Below are 13702 nucleotides of genomic sequence, written 5' to 3'. Positions count from 1 at the left end.
CGTTAGAGATCTTTGCCCCCATTGTTCCACCTATATCACATCTCTGCATTACACATTTTAAAACCGTGTATCACTCATGTACTGAAAGACACAAAGTTTTGTCTCATTTCTTAGCGATGCATACGCCATCAGAATAGATGCAGTAATACACTAACAACATGGTCAAATTTCTTTAGCCGAGTTTCCCTTCTTGCCCCGGTGTGTGTGACCTCTCTGTTGGAAACTTGTGCCTCAGTGAAAAAAGATGTTCACAGAACTGTGTAACATGTCTCCTGCTGTGTCCTGCCCTCACTTCTCTCATGTTTGTTTGACCCACAGGACTGCTCCAGCTCCGAGGAGTACACGGTGGCTGCTGCACTGCTGCCCCTGTCAACAGCCTTTTACAGGGTAAGGACACTAATTACAGAGGAAGATGTGTGTGGGCTCATTGTAAGGCTTCTCTTTTGTGTACAGTGTCAGTGGAGCTTCAAAAAACCCAAAATCTATATAGATATCTCTCTTTTATCCTAAGTGGTTTCTAGCCATGCATATACGATTTTATTTTATTTTTGACAAATACATTTGAAACAAAATTGAAAAAAAAAAAAAAGTGTAACAATATCCTAGTTATTCATCATAAACACACTGAGACCCAAAATGAACACACATGCACACACAGGACCAATAAATGAATTTATTAATAAATCCCCTCAGAATGAGGGGAATGCCATGTAGCCAGGCACCTCACAGCAAATAGGGGTTTGGTGCCTTGCTCAAGGGCACCCCAGCAGTGTCCAGGAGGAGAACAGCTATTAGTCCACACTTCATACTGACTGGTCCGTGCTGGACGCAGTGAAAACTATCCACAGTGAACACGGATCGGATCTCACTGCCCCGCTCTATATGCAGATATACCTGTACATCACTGGAACAAACCGATACGATGTTTAAAATGAAATATCTTGATGTGTTACGTTTGCCGAATTAACAAGTACGCTCAAATTGTTTAGAATTTTTTGTAGACAGCGTTTCACAAAGTTTATAAAGTGTCTTCTAACGCAAAAAATCTCAGAATTTTGTATTTTCTTAAGGGAGTCTGGGGACTTTCTCCTCAGGCATCAAAATAAGTGGCCTTTATAAGTAAATGTTAATTGTATTTGTAAAGTTACATATGTTTACCTTCAATTTGTTATATTCTTTAATAAATCTTCTGTAACTGGTAAAATCAGTTGAAATAGTGCGTTTAAAAAGCTGTTGGGAGGAGCGACACCCTTTGGACATGGAAGCAGACAGGGCGCACTTTACACATGAAAAGACACAGGCTGGTGCAGTGATGGCGTGACAAACTGACACTTTTTACAAGCAAAAAACATCTTAATGTATTGTATTTAATGCCAAATTTACAAGAGGGCACCAATAATTTAGAATATATTTTAGCAAAGTTTAAGTTTCTCCTCACACAGCAACTCTTAAAATCATGTGATTTATAAAGAAGTCTGGTGATATTGTGGTTACTAGTTCAATGGTTAGTTGAAAGAGGAATAGAAATAGAAATCAGACAGAGTTGAATCCATTGTGATTGTTGTGGCTGCTTCTTTTGTGGAGGACGTCAGTTGAGTAGGTGGTCCTTCAGTGTGGCCCAAGCCACATGTCTGTACACACTGCTAAAAGAATGTCGTCAGATGCGGCCCAGACCACCTTCGAATGTGGTCTGAGTGATTGGATCTCAAATGTGTCCTCAATGTGTCTTGGAGGTGTTCACACCTGTACTTAGATCTGTCCGCTTGCAATCGGATCACTCAGAAAGCATGTTGATATCAGGTCTGAACAGCCTCAGTGACTCAGCCGGTTCACATGCCACATGATGTAACTCCCTGGATAAGTCTGAAGTTATGTTTTTTGTTTTTTCTCTTCAAGGCCACCAGTGTCGGAAAATTAATCAATAATGTCAGTGTTTCTTCGCTTTGTGCATGCCTGTTAAACCATGTCAAAGTAATTTATCACTTCAAAGCAATTTCTGTTTCGTAAATCCACAGTGGACGGTTTTCTCAGAATTTCTTCAGTGAAACAACAGAAGTAGTGTTATCAGTATTTCTGATAATATATCTACTTTGAAGTGAGATTAGACTGATAGCAATTAAACTCGCCGTGCCTAAATGTCAGCCATCATTAACGTCATGTAGATACGTCAGTATTGGGGTACATGTCGACCGAAAATGTAACAAGAAAGGTCAGTACAAAAATTGCCAAAGATAGATTTATAAACCATTGCATAGTTTGTCCAATGAAGGGCTCTCACAATTGTATATTTGAACTGAGAAATGTCTGGCACAGAACATATCGTTCTCCCAATTCTTTCAAGACAAGCAGAAAGAAAGGAGATGTATTTATGTTCCACCCTCTGGCTTTAATGGACACTAAACTGAAGGGAATAGCCAGAGGAAGGACATCTTTCTCAACCTTTGACCTTTGCTGATCCCTGAGCATGTACATCCACAGATCAGCATGTTAAACCCCTCCATAGCAAAATCCAGAGGACATGCCACAGCCTTTGGCTTCCATACCACATTATCAACACAGGGGATCCGCATCATGCACCACAACTATGTCCCCACAGCTTGGACGTTGCTATGGGGACAGACACAACTGTTCACAGTGGCTTTTTGTCGGGTACCAGTGCCATACCCTAATGGGCTGGACTGGGACCTGGCCTGCTCTCTACCGCCACATGACTCAGCCGGTTCACATGCCACAGGCTGATGTAACTCCCTCGATAAGTCCTGTGTGTGATGTTTTTCTTGTTTCTCTTCAAGGCCACCAGTATCACAAATTAATTAATAACACCACTGTTTCTTAGCTGTGTGTCCTTTTTAAGCCATGTGACAAGATTATACCACTTCAAGGGAAATACTGTTTCATAAGAATATTCATGACTTAGTCCTAATTATTACACAATGGAGTGTTTTGCAGCTTTTTAGGTTAGAAGATGACAGACGATTCCAAGTCTGGCGCTGACGCGTAATTAGAAAGAGTAATAATTTGAGAAAGCAACAGATTTTTCCTTGGTATTCTAGATGATTGGAACTGGGGACATGTTTGAGCTCTGCCTCACCCAAAGGGTGAAAAGTGAAGTGAGGTCAGGCGGGAATCTGCCAGAATGATTCTGTAATCTCTGGTTTAATGGCATGAGGATCATGCAGTGAAAATGTGAGAAAAACAAAGCTGGTAATGGAGCATCCCAGCAGCTGTCATCGTGGGTGTTGATCGAGAGGCATACATGGCGCTGAATTATCCCAATTGATCCATTTTTCTTCCATTTGCTAATTTGATTATGACAAAATGGGCCTTAGACGTTTGGCAGCATAAATGAAACTAATATGTGCCTTCAGCATACATAACATAATGAGTTCAGACAGCAGACAGTTGGAGTTGGAGCTGTTTTTACAGACCTTTTAAAATACACCACAATGTATCGTCTCAGCTTTCAGAAGATATACGAACATGATACTTATATAACGACCTCTGCGAGACTGTGAGCATGCTCTCTCATCCATTGCATATACATTACAGTAGCTATGTGTTCTACAAACAGTTGGAAATACTTTATACAGTAGATGATTAACCAGTCCTTGAAACTAACCAGACAAGGCTGTGAAAGTCATTGAAAAGAATACATGAGTAACTGAGTAGTGTTTTTTCACCCCAGAAGAAATCAGTAGGATATTGAGAGTGACGCCTGTAGTGTTTACAACGCTAAATGCACATACTTTGTTGTGTACTACTTAAGAAGTGGTTTGATGGCATTAAAATATGATGTTGCAGTGCCATTGTTCCATTGTGTAAAGAAAGCTCTGCTACATGGAAAAACCTTCAGATCAGTTTCCTAGTAGTTTTTACAAGTCCAAAGTTGTTTTTACTGTGAATCAAATCATTGACCCGCCCTGCACTGACCCACTTTAACGGTGTGTTGACGTAAATCTTGAACCAGTCTAAGAAGCACAGGAGGTTCTTTCATGTTCGACAAAACTTTTCGATATTAATTAATTTGGAGATAAATTAGTTTCTGCTTTTCTTTGTTTGAGTCAGATGTGGTAGTGTTAAAGTATCTCCTACATATTTATGAACTCTTTGTCACATGATATAACATAGACGATGATTCTTGTACATACAAACATGTGACACAAAACTATATACAAGCCGCCATTGCCTTGCCAAAGAAAATAAATACATTTTGAAAGAACAGACAGGACAAAAGAAAATAAAAGATAAAAACAAACATTATAGAGTAAATTAAATGTTTGTTAGTTGGAGTACAGTCTAACAAAGTGACACATTATATCTGTGCAAGGAAGTGTGGGTTCGAAAGAGACCAACTGATGATATCCCAAGCTGTGCTTTTGGGATTACAGCTAATGATCGTTCTATGAGAGCAATATCCCGAGCAATAACCATTCAATCACTCTTTTATCGATGGAGGCTTGGGGGAGAACCATGAGTGTGTTATCGTCTTTTTGGGGGTAGTTAGATTTGCTATAATAATCATTGAACCAAAGGGATTGGGAAGTTCAGAATATTTTAAACACATTAAGCCGCCTTAGACCAAAGATTGAATACAGAAGGGCATTCCCAGAAAACATATTTTAATCAGTAGTGCATATTTTGCACCTAATGTGCAAGTTTTCATAAGTAATCCATGCTTTTGTGTTTTTTTACTTGTATGGCATGCCAAAAAATTGTCTCAGGCACGACACATTAAAAGACTCAAGTTCAGGAGTCTGACGTTGGTCAAGTCCCTGTTTGGTATTCTTGGCCAAACTTTGGCAAGCTCACAGTGGTACCATCCCAATAGCCCTGAAGTCTCCAGGTCAGGGAACGTGGGAAGGTCCCTCTCGCTGCAACCATCTGCTCCCAGAATCGGCTGGATGGAGACAGACAGTGTTTAGTTTTATTGCTGGCAATATTTTGACAACAGCTTAATGCTATTGACCCACATTCTATGTTCATGTTATTTTACTTCTCCCATTCTTTTGGCTTGCCCTCAGCATGACCCTTCTTGAATGTTTTGCTCAAACTGAGGCACTTATGGGGCTGTATTCGCTAGAGGTTTGTTCATATTCCAGACAGAAGGAAGGTAGAACTGATTTGCAAAATATGTTTTTGGCCTACATAGTGCACGGACAGTGACGTTAGGCCTGTGTAGGTAAAGTTTATCTAAATACCACACAACCTTTGCACAGTGGGCCTTTGTTAGAGGCTAGGTTTTATATTTTGTTGTCATTCTCTAATCTGCAGACAGTTCCTCTGGCATTCATTATCTAGTGAGTGGTGAGTTTATCAGGAGATGAACAGGTGTCATTGACGCCTGGGTCTGTTGTTATTCTGCCCTTTGCAGTCCAACATGATGTTTCTTCTCACATTTGAATGTGTCACCAGAGTGAGTGAAAAAGCAGCCAGTGAAAAACCCAGTTCTGGATGACTTGCACAACAAGAACACTTGACTGTTAGCATTCTTTCAGCCATAGTTTATGCACGGGGGGGATTTGGCAGCTCGCTCCGTCAAACCGCTCTGCACCATGTCCTGCAAGGAAAATGACGTATTGCGTGACCCCTGTGTATCTCAGAGCTGCACAGCTCTTCACTTACCGTATCTGTGTTTACTTTGTTGAGGAACATTTATGTTATTTGTACGTTGTGTTTTTACACAGTTACGGCCTATGGATACCATGATGGGTTTGTTTATTAGTCTGACTTTCAGCATGTTTTGCAGTGTTTGTTTTACGTGGCTGAACACTATAAATACATTGTTCGACTTGAATAGGGAGTTTTTATGGTTTCAGGATGCGAGTAGTCTTCCTCAGCATACACTGACTCATGTAGACTTGCAGAAATGCGGAGATGGATTGTGTATGGGTCAGGAATGCATTCCCACAGAGGACTCGTCCAGAAATAATGACTGTTTTTGTATCTACAATTCAAGAATGCTCTGAATTCTTCCAAAACACTTGTAAATAACATTGCTGCCCCAAGGCTGGTGACATATCAGACACAGCGTCTGCATACAAGTGTACACTCCCCTCAGTGACACATGCACCATCTCTCAGTCTCAGAGACACAGTTGACATGTGTGATGCTGTATGGCCGATGTTTGGAGGCCACAGTCCATCATATTGTGAACCTAGGGATCATGTCCCAGAGTTCAAAACAAGATCCCAAATCCAGATAGCTTCATTCCTCCGACCTGAACACAGCATTTCTCCTTTCTGTCTCCCCTTGTGGTTTGTCTGCTTGTTTTTCACCCTTTCTCCCGCAACCCTGTCTACATTCCTCCTCTTCACTAGTCACACGGCCAGATGGGCCTGATAGTGGTATACTCCCTCCCTTCCCCTTCATCTTCACTTCTTACTCTCCTTTCCTCCTCCCTTTTCCTCTCCTCTCTCCTCTGCTTCCCTGTCCTCCTCCTTGGCCATCTGTCTAGGATGTCTCTTTACGCTTGTGTTATCATCATATTAGGAAGAGATGACCTCGGTCAAAATGACCTACACATATCTGACAAGTCAAAAAAGAACAGCCAGGCTGAGTATAGACAGCATAGACAAATCACAGAGAGACCCCAACAACCCTCCTACACAAACACACACGCACACACACACAACATCTGCTGCAAGATGCATAACACACTGCTGTGACAGAGAGGTATTACATTTCTTTCGAAAGGGCTTCACTTCTGCTACTCATGGCTACTTATTTATCGCCGTGTTTGATTCACCTCCATCTTTAAACGTCAACATGTCACTTCTGCTGCTAGGGAGCTCTTTATCAAACCAACAAAAGACATTGGCAGATTGTTGTGTGTAGAGGGCCAGGCACAGCAGGTGCACGTTACAGAGAGGAGATGGGGGGGGAGAAAGGAGAGTGAGAACTAGAGTCTCTAGTGAGTAGGGCTGCACGATATGGTCAAAAAGTGATATTACCATTCTTTGAAAAACTATCCTAAAAATCATGATGATGTGCCATTTCTCTCGGTCTCTGCCAAACAAACATGTTTTATTACATCTGGAGAACAAGCTTTATAGGCCAGAGCATCTCTGCAGCACTACAAAATTTTATTAAAACACTGTTTTGTGGCACATTTTTCCTTTATAAAATAATTGCAGTTCTTGCGATTTCTATATTGCACATAGTCATATTGTGATTTTGATCATTTTGCAAACAATTGTGCAGCCCTACGGGTGAGTGCAGAGCTTATTGATTGAGCTGAATTCAAACGCACAGACACACACCCTCAATGTGTGCTGTTGCTCTCTAACCTTAGCTTTATTTATGGTAAAGTAATGTGGCTGTTTGGTGCAAGTAACGCGAATAAACACAAATAAACGTGCTGTTTAACTGGCTTTGGTGGTAGTGAACACACCATTAACAACCAAAACAACCACCATTGCTGATGAAAATCTATCGGACGTGACTCAGGCACAAATGTTTATGAGTAAGGTTGTGTTTTCAAAGTTTTAGTCACATTAAGTTTTGCCTTGTTGCGAACTTCCAGACAATGGAAGGATCAACAGGCGACCATAAGAAAGGCACCATTAGCGTTTTAGTGAAGTTGTAGATTTATCTGGGTTTGAACATTGTGGGAAACATTTGGGATAATGTAAGTAACACAGCTCAACAAAATATACAACGATCTAGTTGTTTAAGACATTTTCATGCAGAATTCCTGCATATTATAGCTTTAAATCCTTGGAAAACAAAATTGTGCCGAGATACAGACATACAATACAGTTGGCACCATTAAAATCGTTGAAGAAAGCTAGGAGTTGGCATTAAAGAAGGAATAAATGGTTACGACAAAGTAAAATTCACATTGTTTAAATGTAAAGCTGCAGGAATTAGCAACGGGATGGATAAATAGATTAGCAGTAAGACCAATTAAAAGATTAAATTATATCTCCTTTCTTTTCTACCAATGAAATTTTGCAAATACATCTTGAAACGGTTTTAATGAGGTCAACACTTTTGCGTATGTGTATTTCACATACTGTAAGTCTGTTAGCTTGAGCAGTGCCAGGGTTGGTCACATCGCAGCCTCTCTTCAAAGCATTTCTATCCACAGCAGATTTGTCATCGTCCTTTCATCTTTGGCCTAATTCACATATACTGCTTGATTCCTCTGATAGCAAAGTTTGTGTAATCGTCTCTATTTATGGAGGGAACAGTTAATCTAAACAAGCTCCCATTAATGTTATCCTAATGTTGCCTTAAAGATCTAGTGCAAGGCTGCACTCTGGGTCACAACTTGTGTGCGTCAGGTGAAATCTATGAGTGATTCAGATAGAAGGAGAGGAGGATTGGAGGCAAAGTAGTTTAAACTGTATAGATTGACAACACGTTTCTGCTCTTAGTCTATCATTATGTGACTGTTAAGATTGAGTATCTCAATCACATAATTTATCCACCAGAGAGTACTAACAATATGTTTAAAGAGAAATTATTAAGTTCTGGTTTATTCATTTAAAAAAGTGCCCCCCCTGTGTGTTCTGTGTTTAAGCCTCAGACTATTGTTTCACATGTTTTTCCTTAATTGAGATCTTTTGTATCCGTTTCTCGTTGGCCTCTGCCATTAGCCAGAAGGATATCCAAGGCTCTATCTTTAAACACTCTGAAAACTCGTAAAAATCTGCTGAACTCAGCGGTGTCACATTTCCCAAAAAAGTGGTTTCATTTTTGTAATCTAATATTAGAAGAGCAGCAGGACACCCCTTCAGCAGTTGTGTAATAACATGTTAGTGTGCATTTTTGCTTTTCAAGATGTTTTACTTACATTTCTTCCTCTTTAGGTACATTTTTACTAAAATCATCGGACATTTGCCCGTTAAAGACCAATACTTTGTAACTGTAAATCAATTGTGTTGTAAATATAACAAAATCAGATATATGATATAAAAGATATCATAATGAAGACCTCCCTTGAACCAAAAACAAGACTCAAAAAGGGACCTGCCTGTTAACTGCAGTATGGGCATTAGCTCTCTGTTCACCGTCTGTCCTGCTCTCTCTTGGCTTCTGGCCCATCACACTGGGAATGGAGCTGTTTTGGTTCTGTCTCTTGTAATTACGGTCTCAGTTCTCACCCTTCAAAGGCAAACTATGAAGTGATAATGGAAACCACTGTGTTGTGTCAGGCTCAGGGGAGAGAAATCAGAAGCTAATCAAATAACAGGCTCAAGCCATACACGTGGCCCTCAGACCGTGCAGGGAGTTGGACGGTTGGTGTATGTTGGTTTGTGGCCGTCATTCTGTTGAGAGCATGTTATTTGTGGTGTGATATTGTTCTCCAGCACTGCTCTGTGTTAACCATGGGTATTATACAGTATGGACCAGCTTTTGGCTGAGTACTGTATGTTCCCCATTGTCTATGTTTTTGCAAGCAGCAGGTGCTTTACTCTTCAGCCCGCGCTAAGAGGGGTGGTCTGCTGCTCCATCAGGGGCTGTTATCTGATAAAAAGTTACGACTCACAAGGAATGATTTATTTCACTTTAAATCCCATGGCTGACTTGTTTTTTGTTTTCCCACTTCTCACCAAAATTTTGGCCACCTTTTTTGAGAGGCACTCACAATCAAAATTTATACATATTTCCCTAAAATTTAGCCCTGCTTATTTGGTATTCCAGGAAACTTTTGGACTCCCACTCGGATTTAAAATAAAGTTCTGTGGTATTGAGCCAAGTTTGGCCATGTAGCATGTGTTTGTACTGACCGGAGTTGACGAGGTTACGAGTGTAAGTTTTAATTCACTCTCTCTGTTTAGTCTACTTGTGTTGTCAATACATAAATTTTATTTTAATGCCAGTAACATGAAAGAAATTGCTGTTCATTCGAAATCTGACCTGTAAACAATAACACCGTCACTGTTGTTCTGGAGACTGACAATCCAACATCTGGTTTCTGTCTGTTGCTATGGGAGATGATATAAAGTATCAGAGAAACAGGGATGCGAATTACAATGTTTTTTCCACTTTTACATCCCCGCTTTTTTTTAATACTGGCATTTCAAACACTCATTTTCAGTTCACATTCTCTAAAGGTGGTTCATAAATCTCGATTTGTGAGATTAAAAATGTTACAAGGCCAACATGTGTCATCGCTGCTGGCAGATATGAGCTGGCACATCTTGACGAGTGTGCAGTGTTGGTCTGATATCCTGCAAAGAAAAAGAGCCTCACACAGACTTCCACTCAAAAGTATAGTTTAATGTTGCTTCTGTACATTGTCTTTACTCTATGGAACTACATTTTGTTTTGCAGAAACTGGCAGCCGGGGTGAACCAGTTTGCCTACACCTGCATTCAGGACCATCCCATCTGGACCAACCAGCAGTTCTGGGAAGCCACTTTCTACAGTGAGGTCCAGAGTCAGATCAGAGCCCTGTATCTTAATACCCCAGAGGAGAAAGGGGCCATCACTGCCAGACTAAAGGTAAGACAGGATTACTGATCAGTATAAGTTTACATTGTTGTAGGATTTATGTAAAAGTCTGTTTAACCCCACTGTTCTTAACTTGCATTAGAATTCAAAGATTTAATTACATAATGTTAATAATAATGAGTCATTTTTTGAGCAAATATGCCAGCTTTGTAATAGCTGCCATTCTCACTGAATTCATACAAACGTGTTGTCAAGCTCCATGTGTTTGCTCTGACCTCTCCAGGATGCAGTCCCTACACCTGAGGTGGAAAGAGGTGAGGAGCAGACAGCCATGGACCTGGCAGCAGAGCAGCTGCGTGCATGGCCCAGCCTGAGCAAGGAGAAGCAGCACGAGCTGGTGAAGAATGAGGAGAGCACTGTTTTCAGCCAGGCCATTCACTACGCCAGCCTCATGGTTTACTTGCTCGTTCCTTTGGACACGAGCAAGAACAAGCTGCTGCGCAACCAGCCTGTCGCTGACTGGGAGAGCGGCAGCAATAGCATCGTCACCAACAGGTCAGGAGAGTAGAGAAAGGATGTAATTAACTGCTGTTTACTGTCTTCTACTGTATGTGTCTTTACTATCCACTAAGATCATACACAGAATACCAGAATGCACTTTTGTCTTGTTCAGTATTTGTAAGGTAGAACGATCATTCTTAACTGGAGGAAAACCTCAAGTTAAGGTTTCATGATTTGGGAGTATGTGTAGTTCTCTTAATAAGGTGATGATAAGTATGTGGGTGGATGTGGGGAAACTCACAGTCTACATGATACCTTCCTATTTAGCCAAATGGAACAGAGAAGCTGTCCTATTTCCGGCCCACATTCATCCTTTGGGCTTACATTGCTACTGAACAAAACAGAGTGAGCCTCATTTACTTCTGTTGGGAAGCTTAAAACCCTCGGGGTGTCTTTAATGGGGCTACACTGTACTCACCCAAACCAAACAAAATAGCAGTGGAAGTGATTTCCCGTGCAGAGTGGGATGAATCTAGGAAGATCCCCCGCGTATGTCTTTTCTTGGAATTGAAAAGAAAGCAGCCAAAAAAGATCTTGTTCCAAATTTCAGGCTTAGACAAAGAAACAAAATGTCAATATTTAAATTTTTGTCATCAGCAGTAATTGAGCTTTTATTACACTGTTTGCGCCAAATTGCACATTGAATTCCCCAAAAAAATTCACAAGAACACAATGTTTCCATTTTATTCTGCTGCAGCCAGGAATTTGTGTCTGTGGAAATTTTTCTTTCGTTTTTGCGCCGGACTTGTTTGTTTCTCACAGAGGACATTTGGATCTGATCACTCTCTCTTTGAGATTGCAGAAGGGAGGTTGCGTCACCGTCTCTTGTGAAACATTCGTTTTGGCTGATTGAGTCTGAGCAATTGATGCAGGCATCAACACTTTGCTCATGCCAGGCTGCATATCACTCTCACTCTCCCTGCTCTTTATCACAGTGCATCCTCAAATACAAATCTGTCAATACACAACTCTCAGCTCTCAGATCAGATCACCTCCTGGATACGGTGGATCGACCTTTCTCATTTTCATTTTGTCATCATGTGTGGTTTACAGCATTGCTGGTAGTGTCGCAGAGAGCTTTGACACAGAAAGCGGGTTTGAGGACTCAGAGAACAGCGACGTGGCCAACTCTGTGGTCAGGTTCGTAGCTCGCTTCATCGACAAGGTGTGCACGGAGAGCGGAGTAACCCAGGAACACATCAAGAGCCTGCACAGCATGATCCCAGGTAGAGCGCTCACAGTGTTCATTCACAGTCTGCCGCTGTCCTAATTCCCTCAGCTTTATACAGAGTAACCCTTGGATGTGTGTATTCTCAGCTCGGGCCAATAGCAACAGAGGCCGCTGAGCTGATTAACTTCTGACATGTTAAATGGCCTTAAAATCTGTAAATACACACTCAGGTTGTAAGACCGTGTGGATAAACATGTGTTTCTCTGTACCAGCTCTGTGTCTGCACTGGTGTGTGTACATATGGTAACTGACCCCAGCTTGTGACCCACAGGCATCGTAGCTATGCAGATGGAGGCTCTAGAGGCAGTTCACCGGGAGAGCAGGAGGTTACCTCCCATTCAGAAGGTGAGTGTTGCTCTACAATTGGCTGCTGGAACTTAAGTACAATACGGTAAAATATGCTTTTTATGTGACTTTTTAAAATCTCTCTAACTAAATATATATATACTTCTAATACTATTCTAAATATTTAAGCTCAAGTGAACACACAATTTCCAGATTTTGTCCCAGAAAAAAGACAACCTAATTCAACATTTCCTTTTTATAACACATATATCACTTAACACTTAATACAAAATGATTACAAATTCAGTCATACAACCTAACTTTGATTGATTGTATGTCTTGTTGATTACTCCAATTGTCTATAGACAGTGATAATAACTAAAAAACCAAAAAATGTTATTATTTATTTCTGTTCAACAACTTTTCTAAAAATCCAGAGACAGCCACAAGTTAAATGTCACCAGCTCTCACCTGCCGTAGTCTTTTTGTAGGGTAAAAATTATCTTTAAATATGTAGGATCTCTAAGTATTTTTCATTTTTGATAGTCTGAGCACGGCTGTCAGAGTGACAGACAGTGCAGGAAGTCAGTTTGATTTGGGGAACTAAATCACCAGTACTACGGAAGCCCTGAGAGGCAAATAAAATAAAAAGGAATTTAGAGAACTGTGAAATATTATCCTGGCAAAACATTTTTTCACCTGTCCTTGAGTCATAAACACAAGAGAGAAAACAATTTAGATCACACTGAGATTAAAATTTATTTTTAATTAATTAATTAATTCAAATTAATCATCAGAATCTTTTTTTTTCTCATTTGCCTCTCAGGGCTTCAATATACTGTATTACTATTTTGCATCTTATCAATACAAATACAATAGGTTTTTGCTTTAGGCCCGTGGTCCATAATTAATATTCAGCTGTGACCCTCCAAGCAAAAAAGTTTGGGCATTCCTGACCTTGATGTTTGTGAAAACATTTTATTACAGAAAAAATTGAGAGCATTGAATGAATGACAGATAGTTCCAGTAACAATCGAATAATAACCCAGGAGTATTTTTTTTATTTAACTTGTTAGCTTGTAAACTCATGAATAGCAAGTGCTAGGTAAAATAGATATTATTTTATTTTTGAATATGGATTCTAAACATAAGGCGCATTTTTCACTTTTACTGAAACGTGATGATAAAAGAAACTTAATAAGAGATTATATTAAATTATTGAAG

The 13702-nt window shown here is 40.3% G+C and overlaps 1 protein-coding gene across 2 annotated transcripts in view; it reads left to right on the top strand.

Annotated features, from left to right (window-relative positions):
* The window catches only part of sbf2 (SET binding factor 2), a 101689-nt gene that overhangs the window by 62060 nt on the left and 25927 nt on the right, over window positions 1-13702 (top strand). For both annotated transcript variants that reach the window (XM_073465124.1, XM_073465123.1), the window contains exons 17-21: window positions 319-387; window positions 10282-10452; window positions 10685-10956; window positions 12016-12188; window positions 12465-12538. In XM_073465124.1, the coding sequence (XP_073321225.1) occupies window positions 319-387; window positions 10282-10452; window positions 10685-10956; window positions 12016-12188; window positions 12465-12538 (759 nt within the window). The remainder of the gene's footprint in view (window positions 1-318; window positions 388-10281; window positions 10453-10684; window positions 10957-12015; window positions 12189-12464; window positions 12539-13702) is intronic.

This window comes from Pagrus major, chromosome 4, assembly GCF_040436345.1.
Source record: "Pagrus major chromosome 4, Pma_NU_1.0".
In the NCBI taxonomy this organism is placed as follows: domain Eukaryota; kingdom Metazoa; phylum Chordata; class Actinopteri; order Spariformes; family Sparidae; genus Pagrus; species Pagrus major.
This window is presented reverse-complemented; position numbering and strand designations above follow the sequence as displayed.